The sequence below is a fragment of the Hemitrygon akajei genome, chromosome 7 (assembly GCF_048418815.1).
Source record: "Hemitrygon akajei chromosome 7, sHemAka1.3, whole genome shotgun sequence".
In the NCBI taxonomy this organism is placed as follows: Eukaryota; Metazoa; Chordata; class Chondrichthyes; order Myliobatiformes; family Dasyatidae; genus Hemitrygon; species Hemitrygon akajei.
Genome location: NC_133130.1, coordinates 9,900,939 through 9,919,584, shown reverse-complemented (window position 1 = coordinate 9,919,584; position 18,646 = coordinate 9,900,939). Strand labels below are relative to the sequence as shown.

At 43.9% G+C, this 18,646-nt stretch overlaps 1 protein-coding gene across 5 annotated transcripts in view; it reads right to left on the bottom strand.

Moving 5' to 3' along the window:
• Positions 1-2,423: 2,423 nt before the first annotated feature.
• nme6 (NME/NM23 nucleoside diphosphate kinase 6) overlaps positions 2,424-18,646 on the bottom strand; it is a 30,923-nt gene continuing 14,700 nt past the window's right edge. For all 5 annotated transcript variants that reach the window (XM_073050373.1, XM_073050370.1, XM_073050374.1 and 2 more), the window contains 4 exons: positions 18,092-18,194; positions 4,568-4,607; positions 4,307-4,467; positions 2,424-3,290 (listed from right to left, as the gene is read on the bottom strand). In XM_073050373.1, the coding sequence (XP_072906474.1) occupies positions 3,112-3,290; positions 4,307-4,467; positions 4,568-4,607; positions 18,092-18,194 (483 nt within the window). In that variant the 3' untranslated portion in view covers positions 2,424-3,111. The remainder of the gene's footprint in view (positions 3,291-4,306; positions 4,468-4,567; positions 4,608-18,091; positions 18,195-18,646) is intronic.

Genomic DNA, 18,646 nt, shown 5'->3' with positions numbered 1-18,646 from the left:
GAGGGGATGTCAGGGGTAAGTTTTTTACAGAGAGAGTGGTGAGTGAGTGGAATGGGCTGCCGGCGACTGTGGTGGAGGCGGATAGAATAGGGTCTTTTAAGAGACTCCTGGATAGGTACATGCAGATTAGAAAAATAGAGGGCTATGGATAACCCTAGGTAATTTCGAAACTAAGTCATGTTCAGCACAGTATTATGGGCCTAAGGGGCTGTATTGTGCTGTAGGTTTGAAATGTTTCTATGTCAACTTTCAGGTTGGGTTGGTGGTGAGGAAGGCAACTGCCATGTCAGTATTCATTTCAAGAGATCTAGAATACAACAGGAAGGATGTGATGCTGAGGCTTTATAAGGCACTGCTGAGGCCTCACCTTGAGTATCGTGAACAGTTTTGGGTCCTTCATCTTAAAAAAAATGTGCTGGCATTAGAGAGGATCCAGAGGAAGTTCACAAGAATGAGTCCAGGAATTAATTGTTTTATCATATGAGGAATGTTTGATGGCACTGGGTCTGTACTCGCCTGAATTCAGAACGATGAGGGGGGATCTCATTGAAACCTTTTGGATGTTGAGTGGCCTAGACAGAGATGTGGAAAGGATGTTTCCCATGGTGGGAGAGTCTGGGACAAGAGGGCACAGGCTCAGGATAGAGGGGCGCCCTTTCAATACAGAGATATTTCTTTAGCCAAAGGGTGGTGAATTTGTGGACTTTGTTGCTAAATGCAGCTGTGGAGGCCAGGTTGTTGGGTCTATTTAAGGCTGAGGTTGCTAGGCTCTTGATTGGGCATGGCATCAAAGGTTATGGAGAGGTCAGGAACTGGGATTGAGAAGAAGATAGAAAAAACGATCAGCCATGATTGAGTGGCAGAGCAGACTCGATGGGCTAGATGGCCTAATTCTGCTTCTATGTCTTATGGTCTTATGTTACCTAAGAGACTTAAATGGGCATTTGGATTAAAAAAAATATAGAGGGCTATATAGGAGTGGAGGGTTGATTGATTTTAGGAGTAGTTTAAAAGATCAGCACAACATCGCTGGCCGAAGAGCCTGTAGTGTTCTAGGTTCTATGTTAGTCAACATCTCCAAAGCCAGTAATCCGTTCATTATTAGAGAGTTGTTGTTGTTGTTGGGAGCTTACTGTGAGCAAATGGTTTGTTGTATTTGCTACATAAAGTAGTGAGTGAATTTGACAAGTATTCATCACCTTTGAAACCATGTGAAAGGTGCTATTTAAATGCAGGTCTTTCTTTAAAGCTTTTTCTGCCAATTGCCTCGTCTTGAAATCCGAGATTGTAAAGCCAAACTTGTCCATAGGTGCTGCATTCCTCCAACAGTGAGGTAAGAGTTAAGAGTTTTAAACACAATTACATTTTGAGTTCAAGTTTCAAGCAAGGGGTTTACAAGTCATGTGGATATGTTGAGCAAGTTAGGGCTTTACTCTTGGAAAGGAGGAGACGGAGAGTTGACTTCATAGAAATGTTCAAGCAAAGACCTAGTGGATAGTCAAAGACATTTTTCCCCAGGGAGCAAACAGCTAATATGGGGATGTATAATTTTAAAGTGAAGAAAAGTATAGAGGGGATGTCAGAGGTAGGTTTTCTACAGAGATTGGTGGGTACGTGGAACCCACTGACAGGGGCTGTGATAGAGCTGATACATTAGGGAGGGACACTAAGAGACTTTTAGATAGGCACATGGGTGACAGAACAGTGGGGGGTTTTGTAGAAGGGAAGGGTTAGATTGATACTGGAGTAGGTGAAAAGGTCAGCACAACAGCGTGGGCCCAAAGGCCTGTACTGTTCTGTAGGACAGGTGGTCACACAAAGTGCGATTGATGTGTTGCTACTGATCCTTTCCACATTTCCATCCCGTTTGTCCTCTTGACCAAACTTTCGTGGGTCTGTTTCCTGTTATTTGAAAGTGAAGGAGGTGTTAAAACTGAGCAGGGGACCCACAACAACCAGCAACCAAATACCAGCAGTGGGATTAATTTTGGATTATTGCAGTATGGAGCTAGAATAGCACAATGAGCTACCAACTAAACTTCCTTTAGTTGGTACAAACTCCAGCTGATCACTGCAGAAACAATGGAAGAGCAGCTGAAGAGTCTCATCCCGAAACATCAACTGTACTTCTTTCCATCGATGCTGCCTGCTGTGCTGAGTTCCTCCAGCATTTTGTGTGTGTTGCTTGGATTTCCAGCATCTGCAGATTTTCTTATTTGTGGGAGGAATACAGCTCTGAGGGTTGAGAAGGATGGAATGGGAATGGGATGGATTATGGAATACTGTCTCAGACAGGGAGACAGAGCGACACAGCCAGACTGGGTAAAGTGTCTTCAGCCTCCCACAAAGCAAAACTGGTCTTTCAAACTGTTATCTTAACCAGGGGGCAAGTGTGTGGATTAACATGGAGATGAGAAATCAGATTTAGTGAAAAAAGACAAAAATTTATTTGACATCAGAAGTCATTATGAAAAAAATCACAGTGAGTAGGTCGGTCTCGCAGAGTGTCCAGTCCTCAGGAGGGAGCAGGGATACTCAGGGGCTTCCGGCTGCACCAATGGGTGTTCACATCGGGGTGGGGGATTAACTGACCTAAGGGTGTTCACATGGCAGGTATCTGGGCACCACGGTAGCGTACCGGTTTGCACAACGCTATTACAGTTTGGGGTATTGAAGCTCAGAGTTCAATCACTGCGTCCTCTGCTAGCACGTTTGTATGTTCTTCTCATGAGCACATGTGTTTCCTCCGGGCTTCCCACAGTCCAAATATGTACTGTTAGTAGGTTCAAGTTAAATCGGGGTTGCTGGGTGTCACCGGTCAAAGGGCCACAGAGGCCTATAGTGCACCGTATCTTGAAAAAAAACATTTCTGCTGACCCTGCACTGCACAGGTCAGGGTGCTGGACACAGTGTTGTACGCAGACCAGAGCCGAACACAGCAGGCAGTACGCAGACTCCGTACTCTGATCCAGTCAAGGTCAGTGACTCTCACCTTTGACTTCAGCCGGGGTCACGGCCACTCAACTCCAACCCTAGCCTCGGGTGACTGCTCCCACCCCCCCTTGACCCCACCCGAATCAATCCCCCTGACCCTCCTGCACTCCCCTCTTGTCAGTGCATCTGCCCCTCGGCCAGCGGAGTCTGGGGGTTCTGGAGGAGGTGCTGCTGTTGCAGTGGGTGGTAGTAGTAGTGTCCCTGCCGATAGAGCTGCTCCTTGGTGCTCCACCAACGCCGCTGATCGAACTCTGGAAAGAAGAAGGTGATCTCTCTCGCAGCCGATTCAGGAGAGTCTGGAGCAAAGAGATGAGAATCTCAATGTCAGTGAACTGCCCGGGTGAGGTGGGCACATGGGGCTCCCTGCTCCAAGAAGAGTGCCGCATAGAACATGTCAAAGCCACGTGACCTCGGTCATCTGCGGCCTGAAATAAACAAGAGAAGCTGTCTTCCCTTAGAATGACAGAGCACTACAACACAGAAACAGGCCTTTCAGCCCATCTATTGTGTTGAACTATTATTCTGCCTAGACCAATTGACCGGCACCTCAACCATGACTTTCTTTATCCCCTCCCATCCATGCACTCATCCAAACTTCCCTTAAATGCTGCAATCAAACCTGCACCCATCACTTCCACTGGCAACTTGTTCCTCACTCTCACAACCCTGAGTGAAGAAGATCCCCCTCATGTCCCCCTTGAAAACTTCAGTCACACTCTAATTCTAGTTTCAGCTAAGCCAAGGGGTAGAAGCCTGCTTGTATTTTTTGTAACTACACCCCTTATAATTTTGTAAACCTCAATTAAAGCTCCTCTCATTCTCCTACACTCCAGGAATAAAGTCCTAACATACTGAACCTTCCCTGTAACTCAGGTCAAGACCTGACAACATCTTTGAACATTTTCTCTGCACTTTTTCAATCTTATTGACATCTTTTCTGTAGGTCTGCACACAATACTCTAATTTCAGGCTCACTAATGTCTCAGACAATGTCAATGTGGTATCGCAACTCCTATACTCAATACATTGATTAATGAAGGCCATTGTACGGTACCTAAAGGTTTCTTTACTATCCTACCTACCTATAATACCACTTTCAAGGAATTAAAGATGTATCTGCATTCCCAGATCACCCTGTTCTACCACACTCGTCAGTACGCTACCGCTCACCGTGCAAGTCCTACCTGGTTTGTCAATGAATTTAAATTTGAATGAATTTGAGAGTGGCTCAGTGGCTCAGTCCTCTGTCAATGGTTCTCTGTTACACCCAGCGAGGCTGTGTTCAAAGGAATCCCACGACGGGGTACCTCACCTGAGCCGTGTGTGGTGTTTCTGGTGTCCGTCAGCCCCAAGTGGCCACGGATGGAGTATGGTGCAGAGAAGCGGGCTCGGAACACCCGGGTGGGCCCCATCAGCTGCCGCCAGCGGGTCACTGCGTCATGCTGGGCCAGGATGTACGCTCGCATGGGTCCACTGCCAAGCAGAACAGAGGTGAGAGAGCGGGGTTAACGGCAACTTCTGTCCATGCCTGGGGAAAGGAGGGGTGTCTCACCTGGAATAAAAATAAACCCACCTGGCCATGAATTCCACCACTCGCTGATAGAAGAATCTGTCTGAAAACAACAAACCATAAAAACATTTTTACATCAGTGATCAGGGACCAAGTCCAAGTAAGATCATAAGAAATAAGAACAGAATTAGGCCACTCGGCCAACCGCATCTGCTTCGCCATTCCATTACAGCTGATTTATTATCCCTCTCAAGCCCATTCTCCTGCTTCTCCCCGTAACCTTTGACAACCTGACTAAACAAGAACCTATCCACATCCACTTTAAATACACCCAATGCCTTGGCCAATGAACTGCAAGTTTAGCAGAACAACATTTACTCAAAGACAGCACCTTCACGAGAGGATGTCCTTGGTACCGTCTCACTGTCATCTGGCGGTATCTGACAACCAATTCATTCATCTTGCAACTTGCAGGAATTTGTGCTGTTGTTAAGAACAACAGCTAGGCAGTGCAAACCTGCTGCTATAAAATTCCTGAACCAACCGGTGTTGGGACCTCTTCATTTTACACTGTATATCGACGATTTAGATTATGGATTAAATGGTTTTGTGGCTAAGTTTGTGGATGACACCAGGATAGGTAGAGGAGCAGGAAATGTTGAGGAAACAGAAAGGTTGTAGAGAGACTTGGTCAGTTTAGGAGAGTGGGCAAAGAAATGGCAGATGAGATACAACGTTAAGAAATGTACGGTTGTACATTTTGGAAGAAGAAACAATTGGGCAGATTATTATTTAGATGGGGAGAAAATCCAAAAATCAGAAGTGCAAAGGGACTTGGGGGTCCTAGTGCAGGATACCCTAAAGGTTAACCACCAGGTTGGATCGGCAGTAAGGAAAGCGAATGCTACGTTGGCATTCATTTCAAGAGGAATAGTGTATAAGAATAAGGAGGTGTTAATGAGGCTCTATGGGGCACTGGTGAGATCCCATTTGGAATACTGTTTGCAGTTTTGGGCCCCCCATCTTGGAAAGGATGTGCTGATGTTGGAGAGAGTTCAGAGAAGATTCACTAGGATGATTCCTGGAATGCAGGGAATGCAGGGACTAACATATGAGGAGCGTTTGTCAGCTCTTGGATTGTATTCATTAGAGTATAGAAGAATGAAAGGGGATCTCATAGAAACATTTCAAATGTTGAAAGGGTTGGACAGATTAGATGTGGAAAGGCTGTTTCCCTTGGTGGGTGAGTCCAGGACAAGAGGTCATGGTCTTAGAATTAGAGGGTACCCATTTAAAACAGAGATGAGGAGAAATTTTTTTAGCCAGAGGGTTGTGGATTTATGGAATTCATTGCCACATACAGCTGTGGAGGCCCAATCATTGAGGGTGTTTAAGGAGGAGATTGATAGGTATCTAATTAGTCGGGGTATCAAGGGATATGTGGAAAAAGCTGGGAATTGAAACTAGATGGGAGAATATTTTAGCTCATTGTGGAGTGGCAGAGCAAACTCAATGGGCCGAATGGCCTACTTCTGCTCCTTTGTCTTGTGATCTTGTGAACCTCTTGTACAGGGAAGATAGATTCTTGACATAGAACATCACAACACAGTACAGGCCATTTGGTGCACAATGCTGTGCTGACCTTTTAACCTACTCAAAGATCCACCTAACCCTTCCCTCCTACAAAGCCCTCCATTTTTTGTATCATCCATCTGCCTACCCAAGAGTCTCTTCAATGTCCCTAATGTACCTGCCTCTACCACCACCTCTGGTAGTGCATTCCACGCACCCTGTGTACGTTCTCTGTAAAAAAAAAACACTTACCTCTGACATCCACCAGCTGTACTTCCCTCCAAGCACCTCAAAATTATAACTCCTGGTATTAGCCATTTCTGCCCTGGGAAAAATTTCTTCTAGCTGTCCACTCGATTTATAGCTGAATGAACTCACAATCCACATCACCATGGCCCCTGCCGCACTTTCTCTGCAGCTGTCACCCCTTTATTCTGCATTCTGTTATTGTTTTCCCATGTACATTTTAGGGCTCTGATGTAACAAATGATCCATATAGACTGCACTTTTAGCACACTGGCCTTCACAAATCTAAGTATTGAGTACAGGAGATGGGGATGGTATGTTGAAGTTGCAGAAGACATTGGTGAAGCCTAATTTGGGGTATTATGTGTAGTCTTGGTCACATACCTACAGAAAAGATGTAAATCAGATTGAAAGAAAAGAAAATTTACAAGAATGATGCCGGGACTGGAGGACCTGACTTGTAAGGAATGATTGACTAGGTTAGGACTTTATTCCCCCAGAACACAGAAGGTTGAGGGGAGATACGATAGAGGTAAACAAAATTATGTGGAGTTGAGATAGGATAAATGCAAGCAGGTTTTTTTTTTGAGGTTGCGTGGAACTCCAACTAGAGGTCATGGGTTAAGGGTGAAAGGTGAAATGTTTAAGACCGTAAGAAATAGGAGCAGAATTAGGCCATTTGGCCCATTGAGTCTGCTCTGCCCATTCAATCATGGCTGATTTCTTTTTCCTTCCCTGAGCCTCACTCTCTGGCCTTCTCCCCTTAACCTTTGATGCTGTGTCCAATCAAGAACCTATCAAGCTCTGCCTTAAATGCACTCAATGTCCTGGCCTGCTCTGCTGCCTGCAGTAACAAATTCCACAAATTCAACACCCTCCGGCTAAAGAAATTTTTTTCCATTTCTGTTTTAAATGGATGACGCTCTATCCTGAGGCAGTGCTCTCTTGTACTAGACCCTTCCACCATGGGAAACATCCTTTCCACATCTAATCTGTATAGGCCTTTCAACATTCGAAAGGTATCAATGAGATCCCCCCTCATCGTTCTGAATTCCAGCAAGCACAGATGCAGAGCTATCAAAAGTTCCTCATATGATAACCCTTTCATTCCCGGAATTATTCCTGTGAACCTTCTCTCTCTAATGCCAGCTCACCTTTTCTTAGATGAGCAGCTCAAAACTGTACACAATACTCAAGGCGAGACATCACAGTGCCTTATAAAGCTTCAGCATCTCATCCTTGCTCTTGTACTCTAGGCCTCTTGAAATGAATGCTCACATTAAAGGGGAACATGAAGGGGAACTTCTTCACTCACAGGCTAATGTCTTCACTCTTGAGAGTGTGGGATGAGCTGCCAATGCAAATGGTGAATGCAAGTTTGGGAAGGTGCATGGATGACAGAGGTATGAAGGGCTATGGTACGGGAGCAGGTTGATGAGACGAGGCAGCTTAAATTGCTCTGCACAGACTAAATAGACCAAAGAGCCTGTTCTCATTCTGTTCTTGACCCTATGACTCTAAAGCGAAGTTTTGCACTGTACCTCAGTACATGTGGGAATATTCACCCAATTTACAGAACAAGCTCTGCTTTACTTAAGTAAGGGAGAAACAATTGGCCAAGATTTGAGAGAATCTCCAAAATCAGCAAGTACTGGAAAAGTGAAATAATTGCAGGATATATTCAGCAGGATAAGCTGTACCTACAAAGAGAGGAACTTCCAGCCTGAGACATTAGCCTTCCACAACCTGCTGAGGGTGGAGAACACATTCTATTTCAGGCTTCCAGCTCCTGCAGTCATGTTTTGATTTTCAATGACATTTATAAAGGATAAATTATATTTAAATAGTGGTATAACAGTCCAAAAATAGATGTGAGAGGACTAGTTTTGGAGAACATCCTCGGGGTGTCCTTGGTACTGTGTCACTGGGAGTGCAGGACTCTCACAGAGTTGTGCCTACACCACTCGTGATGGCACAGCCCTGACCTGGCTCTGCTGGTCAGGTCAGATAGATCAGCATCGAACAATGTTGGCAGTCCAACAAATCAGAATCAGGTTTAATATCACTGTCCTATGTTGTGTAATTTGTTAGGTTTATGGCAGCAGTACACTGCAATACATAATAATAGACAAAAATGTGAATCACTATATTCATATAAAATAGTTACATGAAATAACATAAGTGTGAAGTGTTCCATTTTGGTAGGGTAAGTGTGAAGTGGTTCATTTTTGTAGGTCAAATATGACGGCAGAGTATCGTATTAATGGTAAGACTTGTGGCAGTGTGGAGGATCAGAGAGATCTTGGGGTCCGAGTCCATAGGACGCGCAAAGCAGCTGCACAGGTTGACTCTATGGTTAAGAAGGTGTATGCTATATTGGCCTTCATCAATCGTGGAATTGAATTTAGGAGCCGAGAGGTAATATTGTAGCTATATAGGACCCTGGTCAGACCCCACTTGGAGTACTGTGCTCAGTTCTGGTCGCCTCACTCCTGGAAGGATGTGGAAGCCATAGAGAGGTTGGAGATGAGATTTAAAAAGATGTTGCCTGGATTGGGGAGCATGCCTTATAAGGATAGGTTGAGTGAACTCGGCCTTTTCTCCTTGGAGCAAAGGAGGATGAGAGGTGACCTGCACAAGATGATGAGAGGCATTGATTGTGTGGATAGTCAGAGGCTTTTTCCCAGGGCTGAAATGGCTGTCACAAGAGGACCCAGGTTTAAGGTACTGGCAAGCAGGTACAGAGGAGATGTCAGGGGTAAGTTTTTTTACTCGGAGAGTGGCGAGTGCGTGGAATGGGCTGCCGGCAACGGTGGTGGAGGCCGATATGATAGGGTCTTTTAAGAGGCTTTTAGATAGGTACATGGAGCTTAGTAAAATAGAGGACTATAGGAAAGCCTAGTAATTTCTAAGGTAGGAACATGTTCAGCACAACTTTGTGGGCCAAAGGGCCTTTATCGTGCTGTAGGTTTTCTATGTTCTTATGAAATAAGTAGTGCAAAAATAGAAAGAAAAAAAGTAGTGAGGTAGTGTTCAGTGGTTCAATATCCATTCAGAAATCAGACGGCAGAGGGGAAGAAGCTGTTTCTGAATCGTTGAATGTGCCAGCACCGGCAGTCACACACATCATCATGCACTCAGTACTAACCTCCCGAAGCTGCAGGTCCTTCTGTAGAATAACACTCCTAACCACTGGCTTTCCCTCAATGCAGCACATACTCAACACCACCCACTCACCATCAACCTCTCCCTCAGCACTGACCCACCACCCACATTCCAGCACCTCCCCCACATCCCCACATGTTCACCACATTCTGAGTGAGCAGATTTCCCATCTCAGTCTCAGCCTGAGATGTGACCCCTTGTTCTTGCACTTGCAGCTCAAGTTAACATCCTCTGGCCAGATTAGGTACACTCTTCCTCATCCTTCTAAATGCCAAGAGAATACAGGCGTGGGTGACTCAATGCCCTACATCCTGGGAAGTAAGCAAGTGACTGCTGAACAAGGACAGTCAATTCCCCTGCCACACCACCTGTGGCTTAACTTCATAAGGAGCTCGGGGAAATTTACCATGTCACCAGACTCTCGCAAATTTCTGAGAATGTACCACGAAGAGCATTCTAACTGGTTGCATCACCGACTGGTATGGAGGGGCCAATGCACAGGATTGCTTTAAGTAGAAAACGGTTGTAGACTCAGTCTTTCTACTTACTTATGTTGTAACTCATAGTAATTTTATGTCTTTGCACTGTACTAATGACACAAAGCTATGGGTAACCGTAGGTAATTTCTTAAGTACATGTTTGACACAGCATTGCGGGCCGAAGGGCCTGTTTTGTGCTGTAGGTTTTCTAAGCTTCTATGTAAAATACTGAATTTAGCATCATACACGTAGGTGACAATAATAAACCTGACTCTCATTGACTTGGTGCAATCATTAACATCTGCTGCCCCCTCTCTTTAGAAATATGTATTGCAGTTAGTGCAATTTTCTTTAACACAGCTTGTGAATTTAGAATCAGAATCAGCTTTAACACCATGGTATATATCATGAAATTTGTTATTTTGCTGCAGCAGTACATTGCAATACATTATTTTAAAAACTATAAATTATAACAAGCAATTGAAATAAGTAGTGCAAAAAGAGAAAGAAAAATAATGAGGTAGTGTGCATGGGTTTATTGTCTATTCAGAAATATGATGATGGACAGGAAGAAGAGGTTTCAAAAATGTTAAATGTGTGCCTACAGGCTCCTGTACCTTCTCCTTGATGGAAAAATTAAAAGAAGGTATGTCCTGGGAGATGTGGGTCCTCAATGATAGATGCCGCCTTTTTGGGGCATCACCTTTTGAAGATGTCTTTGATGGTGGTGAGCTTTGTGCCAGTGATGGAGCTGATTGAGTTTACAACTTTCTGCAGTGTTTTCTGATCATGTGTGGTTGCCCCTTCAAACCAGACAGCGAAGCAAACAATTAGAATGCTCTCCACGGTACATCTGTAGAAAATTTGTGAGAGTCTTCGGTGACAGAACCAAGTCTCCTCAAACCTCTGATGAAATACAGTCGCTGATGGCTTTGTAATTGCAGGTAGAATACTTTCATAATCCCCATCATCTCCTTTTCTTGATACTTAGGCAACACACATAAAATCCTGGAGCAATTCAGTAGGTCAGGCAACATCTATGGAAATGAATTAACACAAGAGATTCTGCAGATGCTGGAAATCCAGAACAACACAAAATTCTGGAGGAACTCAGGAGTTCAGGCAGCATCTATGGAGAGAAATAAACAATCAACGTTTCAGGCCAAAACCCTACTTCAGGACTGGGAAGGAAAGGGGGAAATGCCAGAATAAAAAGGTGAGGGGATGGGAAGGAGTCTAGCTGGAAGGTGATATCCCTGCATGTGGCCTAAGGGCTACACATGCCCATACACCTCCTCCATCACCACCATTCAGGGCTCCAAACAGTCCCTCCCTGTGAGGTAACACTTCACTTGCAAGTCTACTGGGGTCATCGATTGTGGCCAGTGCTCCCGCTGCAGCCATCTCTACATCAGTAAATCGGGGGCAAAAAGTGTAAATTCACAGTGCCCAAACATTTTAATTTAAATTTCCATTCCCATTCTGACATGTCGGTCCATCTTCTGCCAAGATGAGGCCACCCTCAGGGTGGAAAAACAACACCTTATATTCTGTCTGGGTAGCTTCCAACCTGATGATATGAATATTGATTTCTCCTTCCCATGCCCTCTTTTTCTATTCCTCACTCTGGCCTTTTACCTCTACTCAACTGATATCTCCTTCCCTAGGATCCCCCCCTTTCCTGTCTCCTATGGTCCACTGTCCTCTCCTATCAGAGTCCTTCTTCTCCAGCCCTTGACCTCTCGAACCTACCTGACTTTACCTATCATCTTTCAGTTAGCTTCCTTCCACCTGTCCCATCTTTTAATTCTGGTGTCTTCCCCCATCCTTCTAAGTCCTGAAGAAGGCTCTTGGCCCGAAACATCGACTGTTTATTTGTTTTCAAATAAACAAATGCAGATGCTGTCTGACCAGCTGAGTTCCACCAGCATTTTGTCTGATATTGCTCTAGATTTCCAGCATCTGCAGATCTCATGTTTATGATCCTTTATGGAATTGATGTTGATTCTCCTAATCATCAGAATTATCTCTGTAAGTACGGTACATTAAGTATTTTAGTTGAATACATTCCTCCTCCTCTGAGGAGGATCATCTTTCTCAATGGAATACAGATTTATTTCAAATTTTGAAGTATTTAAAGACTTCCTTTATTCATCAAAGGGCAAATTATCAGGTCACCTTAGTCAACAAGCTCCTCCTTTATACAAAATAGGATTTAACTTTAAAGCTACCTTCTCACAAACAATGCCTCTCATTGTGGCCACAGCCCAGTTATCATGAAAACCAGCTTGTCCTCCACTGACTTTGTCTACACTTCGTGCTGCATTAGGAAAACAGCCAATACAATGGTAGTAGTCTCGAGATTACTGCCTGTGCTGCATGACAGTGAGTATAGGAATACACTGAGGTGGAGGATAAATGTGTGGCTGAGGGATTGGAGTGGGGGCAGGGATTCAGATTTCTAGATCATTGGGAACTCTTTTGGGGAAGGTGTGACCTGTACTAAAAGGATGGGTTGCACTTGAATCCCCGGAGGACCAATATCCTGATGGAGAAGTTTGCAAAGGCTATTGGGGCGAGTTCAAACTAGAATTGCTGTGGGTTGGGAACCGAACTGAAGTGAGAGAGGAAAGGGAGGTTGCGTTACACATAGAGAAAGCTTGGAGACAGTGCGAGAGGGAGGATAGGCAGGCGATAGAGAAGGGATGCGCTCAGACCGATGGTTTGAGATGTGTCTATTTTAATGCAAGGAGTATTATGAACAAAGCAGATGAGCTTAGAGTGTGGATCAGTTCTTGGAGTGTGGCCATTACAGAGACTTGGATGGCTCAGGGGCAGGAAGATGTTTCAGAAGGGGCAGGGAGGGAGGCAAAAGAGGTGGGGGGGCACAGTTGATCAGAGATAGTGTCACAGCTGGAGAAAGGGTGGACGTCATGGAGGGTTTGTATATGAAGTCTCTGTGGGTGGAAGTTAGTAACAGGAAGGAGTCAATAACCCGACTGGGTGTTTTTTATAGACCACCCAATAGAAACAGGGACATTGAGGAGCAGAAAAAAAGAGACAGATTCTGGAAAGGTGTAATAATAACAGGGTTGTTGTTGTGGGAGATTTTAATTCCCCAAATATCGATTGGTATCTCTCTAAAGCGAGGGGTTTAGATGGGATGGAGTTTGTTAGATGTGTTCAGGAAGGTTTCTTGACACAATATGTCGATAAGCCTACAAGAGGAGAGGCTGAACTTCAAGTCAACTTTTATTGTCATTTCGACTATAACTGCTGGTACAGTGCATAGTAAAAATGAGACAACGTTTTTCAGGACCATGGTTTATCTTGTATTTTGTATATTGTATCTTGATCTGGTATTGAGAAATTAACCTGGTCAGGTGTCAGGTCTATCAGTGGGAGAGCATTCTGGAGACAGTGATCACAATTCTATCTCCTATCTCCATAGTATTGGAGAGGGATAGAAACAGACAATAGGAAGAGGAAATAGGAGTAAGGGGAAATATTAGGCTATCAGGCAGGAACTTGGAAGCATAAATCGGAAACAGATGTTCTCAGGGAAACATATGGAAGAAATATGCTCTTTATCAGATTACGGTATTGCTTTGCACTGTTGAAACTATGTGTTATAATTATGTGGTCTTTGTCAGTTAGTCTTTTATCATTTATGGTATTGTCTGCACTGTTGCAACTATATGTTAACTATAACTATATGTAACTATGTGGTTTTGTGTATGTCTTGTAACTTTAGGTTTGTCTGATGGGTTTGTAGTTCCTTTCTGGGGAACGTGCTAAGATGATAGCTTGATATCGATACGCAGCAGCCTCTCCGGACTCTGGATTGGGGATTACCAAACGTTATGTGGTTTTTCTTGTGTGGTCTGTTTTGTGCTTTTTCGTGATATCATTCCAGAGAACATTGTCTCATTTTTTAACTGCATTGTATTTATAGTTTATAAATGACAATAAACTGAATCTGAAATGTTCATGGAAATCTGCATTGGTATGTCCCAATGAGACAGGGAAAGGATGGTAGGGTACAGGAACCCTAGTGTACAAAGGCTGTTTTAAATCTAGTCAAGAAGAAAAGAGAAGAGCTTATGAAGAAGAAAAGAAAAGCTTATGAAAAGTTCAAAAACCTAGGTAATGAAAGAGATCTAGAAGATTAGAGCAGAAAGGAGCTTAATATTGAAATTAGGAGAGCCAGAAGAGCCCAAGAAAAGGCCACGGTGGACAGAATTAAGAAAAACCCAAAGGCATTCTGCAAGTATGTGAAGAGCAAGAGGTTAAGACGTGAGAGAATAGGACCTATCAAGTATGACAGTGGAAAAGTGCGTATGGAACCAGAGGAGATAGCAGAGGTACTTAATGAATACTTTGCTTTAGTATTCACTACGGAACAGGATCTTGGCGATTGTAGGGATAACTTGCAGCGGACTGAAAAGCTTGTGCATGTAGATATTAAGCAAGATGCTGTGCTGGAGTTTTTGGAAAGCTACAAGTTGGATAAGTCACCAAAATGGGTTGAGATGTACCCCAGGCTACTGTGGGAGGTGTGGGAGATTGTTGAGCCTCTGGAGATGATCTTTGCATCATCAATGAGGACGGGAGAGGTTCCGGAGGATTGGAGGGCTGCAGATGTTGTTCCCTTATTTAAGAAAGGGAGTAGAGCTAGCCCAGGAAATTACAGTGGCATGCAAAAGTTTGGGCACCTCTGGTCAAAATCTCTGTTACTGTGAATAGTTAAGTGAGTAGAAGATGAAAGATGAAACATTCTTTTCAACATTTTAAGCAAGATTAGTATATTATTTTTGTTTTCTACAATTTTAGAATGAAAAAAGAAAAGGAGCACTGTGCAAAAGTTTGGACACCCCAAGAGACTTGAGTTCTCAGATAACTTTTACCAAGGTCTCAGACCTTAATTAGCTTGTTAGGACTATGGCCTGTTCAAAGTCATCATTAGGAAATGCCGGGCGATGCAAATTTCAAAGCTTTATAAATACCCTGACTCCTCAAACCTTGTCCCGACAATCAGCAGCCATGGGCTCCTCTAAGCAGCTGCCTAGTACTCTGAAAATTAAAATAAATGATGCCCACAAAGCAGGAGAAGGCTATAAGATAGCAAAGCGTTTTCAGTAGTCGTTTCCTCAGTTCATAATGTAATTAAGAAATGGCAGTTAACAGGAACGGTGGAGGTCAAGTTGATGTCTGGAAGACCAAGAAAACTTTCCGAGAGAACTACTGCTCGTAGGATTGCTAGAAAGGCAGATCAAAACCCCCGCTTAACTGCAAAAGACCTTCAGGAAGATTTAGCAGACTCTGGAGTGGGGGTGCACTATTCTACTGTGCAGCGACACCTGAACAAATATGACCTTCATGGAAGAGTCATCAGAAGAAAACATTCCCTGCATCCTCACCACAAAATTCAGGGTCAGAAGTTAGCAAAGAACATCTAAGCAAGCCTACACGAGTGAATCTGCAGATGTTGGACATAAATAAAAACACAAAATGCTGTCTGGCCTGCTGAGTTCTGCCAGCATTTTGTGTTTTTATCTAAACAAGCCTGATGCATTTTGGAAACAAGTCCTGTGGACTGATGAAGTTAAAACAGAACTTTTTGGCCACAATGAGCAAAGGTATGTTTGGAGAAAAAAAGGTGCAGAATTTCATGAAAAGAACACCTCTCCAACTGTTAAGCACGGGGGTGGCAAAGGGAACATTTCACTGGTCGAGGGAAGAATGAATTCAATTAAATACCAGCAAATTCTGGAAGCAAACATCACACCGTTTATAAAAAGCTGAAGATGAAAAGAGGATGGCTTCTACAACAGGATAATGATCCTAAACACACCTCAAAATCCACAATGGACTACCTCAAGAGGCGCAAACTGAAGGTTTTGCTATGACCCTCACAGTCCCTCGACCTAAGCATCATCGAAAATATGTGTATAGACCTCAAAAGAGCAGTGCATGCGAGAAGGCCCAAGAATCTCACAGAACTAGGAAGGAAGAATGGGCAAAAATCCCCCAAACACAGAATTGAAAGACTCTTAGCTAGCTAAAGAGAATGTTTACAAGCTGTGATACCTGCCAAAGGGGGTGTTACTAAGTACTGACCATGCAGGGTGCCCAAATTTTTGCTTCGGGCCTTTTTCCTTTTTTGTTATTTTGAAACTGTAAAAGATAGAAATAAAAAAAAGTAATCTTGCTTAAAATATTAAAGAAATGTGTCATCTCTAACTTTATGCCTTTTGGAAATCAGGTCATCTTTTAGTCACTCAGCTATTCACAGTAACAGAAATTTTGACTAGGGGTGCCCAAACCTTTGCTTACCACTGTATCCACCAGTGAGTCTTACTTCAGTGGTTGGTGAATTGATGGAGAAGACCCTGAGAAGCAGGATTTATGAACATTTAGAAAGGCATAAAATGATTAGGAATACTCAGCATGGCTTTGTCAAAGACAGGTCGTGCCTTACGATCCTGATTGAATCTTTTGAGGATGTGACTAAACACATTGATGAAGGTAGAGCAGTAGATGTAGTATCTATGGATTCCAGCAAGGCATTTGATACAGTACCCCATGCAAGGCTTATTGACGAAATAAGAAGGGGGATGGGATCCAAGAGGACATTGATTTGTGGATCCAGAACTGGCTTGCCCACAGAAGGCAAAGAGTGGTTGTAGTGTTCATAATCTCCATGGAGGTCGGTTACTAGTGCTGTGTCTCAGCAGACTGTTTTGGGACCCTTACTCTTCGTGATTTTTATAAATGACCTGGATGATGAAGTGGGGGGATGGGTTAGTAAGTTTGCTGATGACACAAAGGTTGGGGGTGTTGTGGATAGTGTGGATGGCAGTCTGTGGTTACAGCAGGACATTGATAGGATACAAAACTGGGCTGAGAAGTGGCAGATGGAGTTCAACCCAGATAACTGTAAGTTGGTTCATTTTGATAGGTCAAATATGATGGCAGAATACAGTATTACTGGTAAGACTCTTGACAGTGTGGAGAATCAGAGGGATCTTGGGGTTTGAGTCCATAGGATATTCAAAGCTGCTGCGCAGGTTGACTGTGTGCTTAAGAAGGCATACAGTGCATTGGACTTCATCAATCATGGGATTGAGTTTAAGAGCCGAAAGGTAATGTTACAGATATGTAGGACCCTGGTTAGATCCCACTTGGGAGCGCTGTGCTCAGTTCTGGTCACCTCACTCCAGGAAGGAAGTGGAAATCATAGGAAGGGTGCACAGAAGACTTACAAGGATTTGCCTGGATTGGGGAGCATGTCTTATGAGAATGGGTTCAGTGAACTCGGCCTTTTCTCCTTGGAGCGACGGAGGATGAGAGGTAACCTGATAGAGGTATATAAGATGATGAGAGGCATTGATCGTGTGGATAGTTAGAGGCTTTTTCCCAGGGTTGAAATGTCTAACATGAGAGGACACATTTTTAAGGTGCTTGGAAGTTGGTACAGAGGAGATGTCAGGGGTAAGTTCTTTTAATGCAGAGATTGGTGAGTTGTGGAATGGGCTGCCGGCCATGGTGGTGGAGGTGGATACAATAGGATCTTTTAAGAGACTCCTGGATAGGTACGTGGAGCTTAGAAAAATAGAGGGTTATGGGTAACCCTAGGTAATTTCTAAGTTAAGGACATGTTCGGCCCCACTCTGTGGGCCAAAGGACCTGTATTGTGCTCCAGGTTTTCTATGTTTCTATGTATGTACCATTGGCCTCAAGGGCAGTTTCCATCTCAGTTATATGACTATTGAACAGTCTCCTTCTACATGAAGATGGACTGTTGATTTCACAATCTGCCTGGTTATGATCTTGCACTTTATTATCTACCTGCACTTTCTCTGTAACTGTAACATTATATTTGGCATTCTGTTTATTTTTATACTACCTTGTGTATGGAACAATCTGTCAGGATGGAATGCAAAATTATCTGCATACACGTGGCAATATTAAACTAATTACCCTCATCAGCTTGATGGGACGAGGGAAAAGAGTAGTTAGACATGGGCTAAATGGGCCAAAGGATCTGTTTCTCTGCTCTACTGCTCTATGATTCTATAAAGTTACAGGCTGTTTTGTTCACACCAGTAAGATGGACCCATACCTGAATGTTCTGCATAAAACCTTCGGGACTCTTCCTGACTCCATTTTAAGTATTTGTGCATCACAATGATGAAGCCGTTGTCCAAAATCTTCTGATGGACAGCCTGTGAATGACAATCAGTGTTCAACACTATGGAGACATAACCATTGCAGTAATAAGGGTCGAGGTAGTGGGCTCATTGGAAAGGTCAAGTATGGGCTGAATTGAAGCAGTGGGGCCCATTGGAAAGGTCGGGCATGAGCTCAATCGAGGTCAGGTAGAGGATGAATTGAGGCCATGGGCCCATTGGAAAGATCAGATAGGGACTGAATCAAGGCAGTAGGCCCCATTGGCAAGGTCGGGTAGAGGATGAATCTAAGCAGTGGGGCCCATTGGAAGGGTTGGGAATGGGCCAAATCACAGCAGTGGGGCCAGACTGGAAAAGTGGGGATGGGCCAAATCGCAGCAATTAGGCCCATTGGAAAGGTCGGGTAAGGGCTGAATCAAGGTGGTGGGGCCTGGGACACAGAGCAAATAAAAGTGGCAGGGTGAGGAATGGCCTGAAATTCAGCAGAT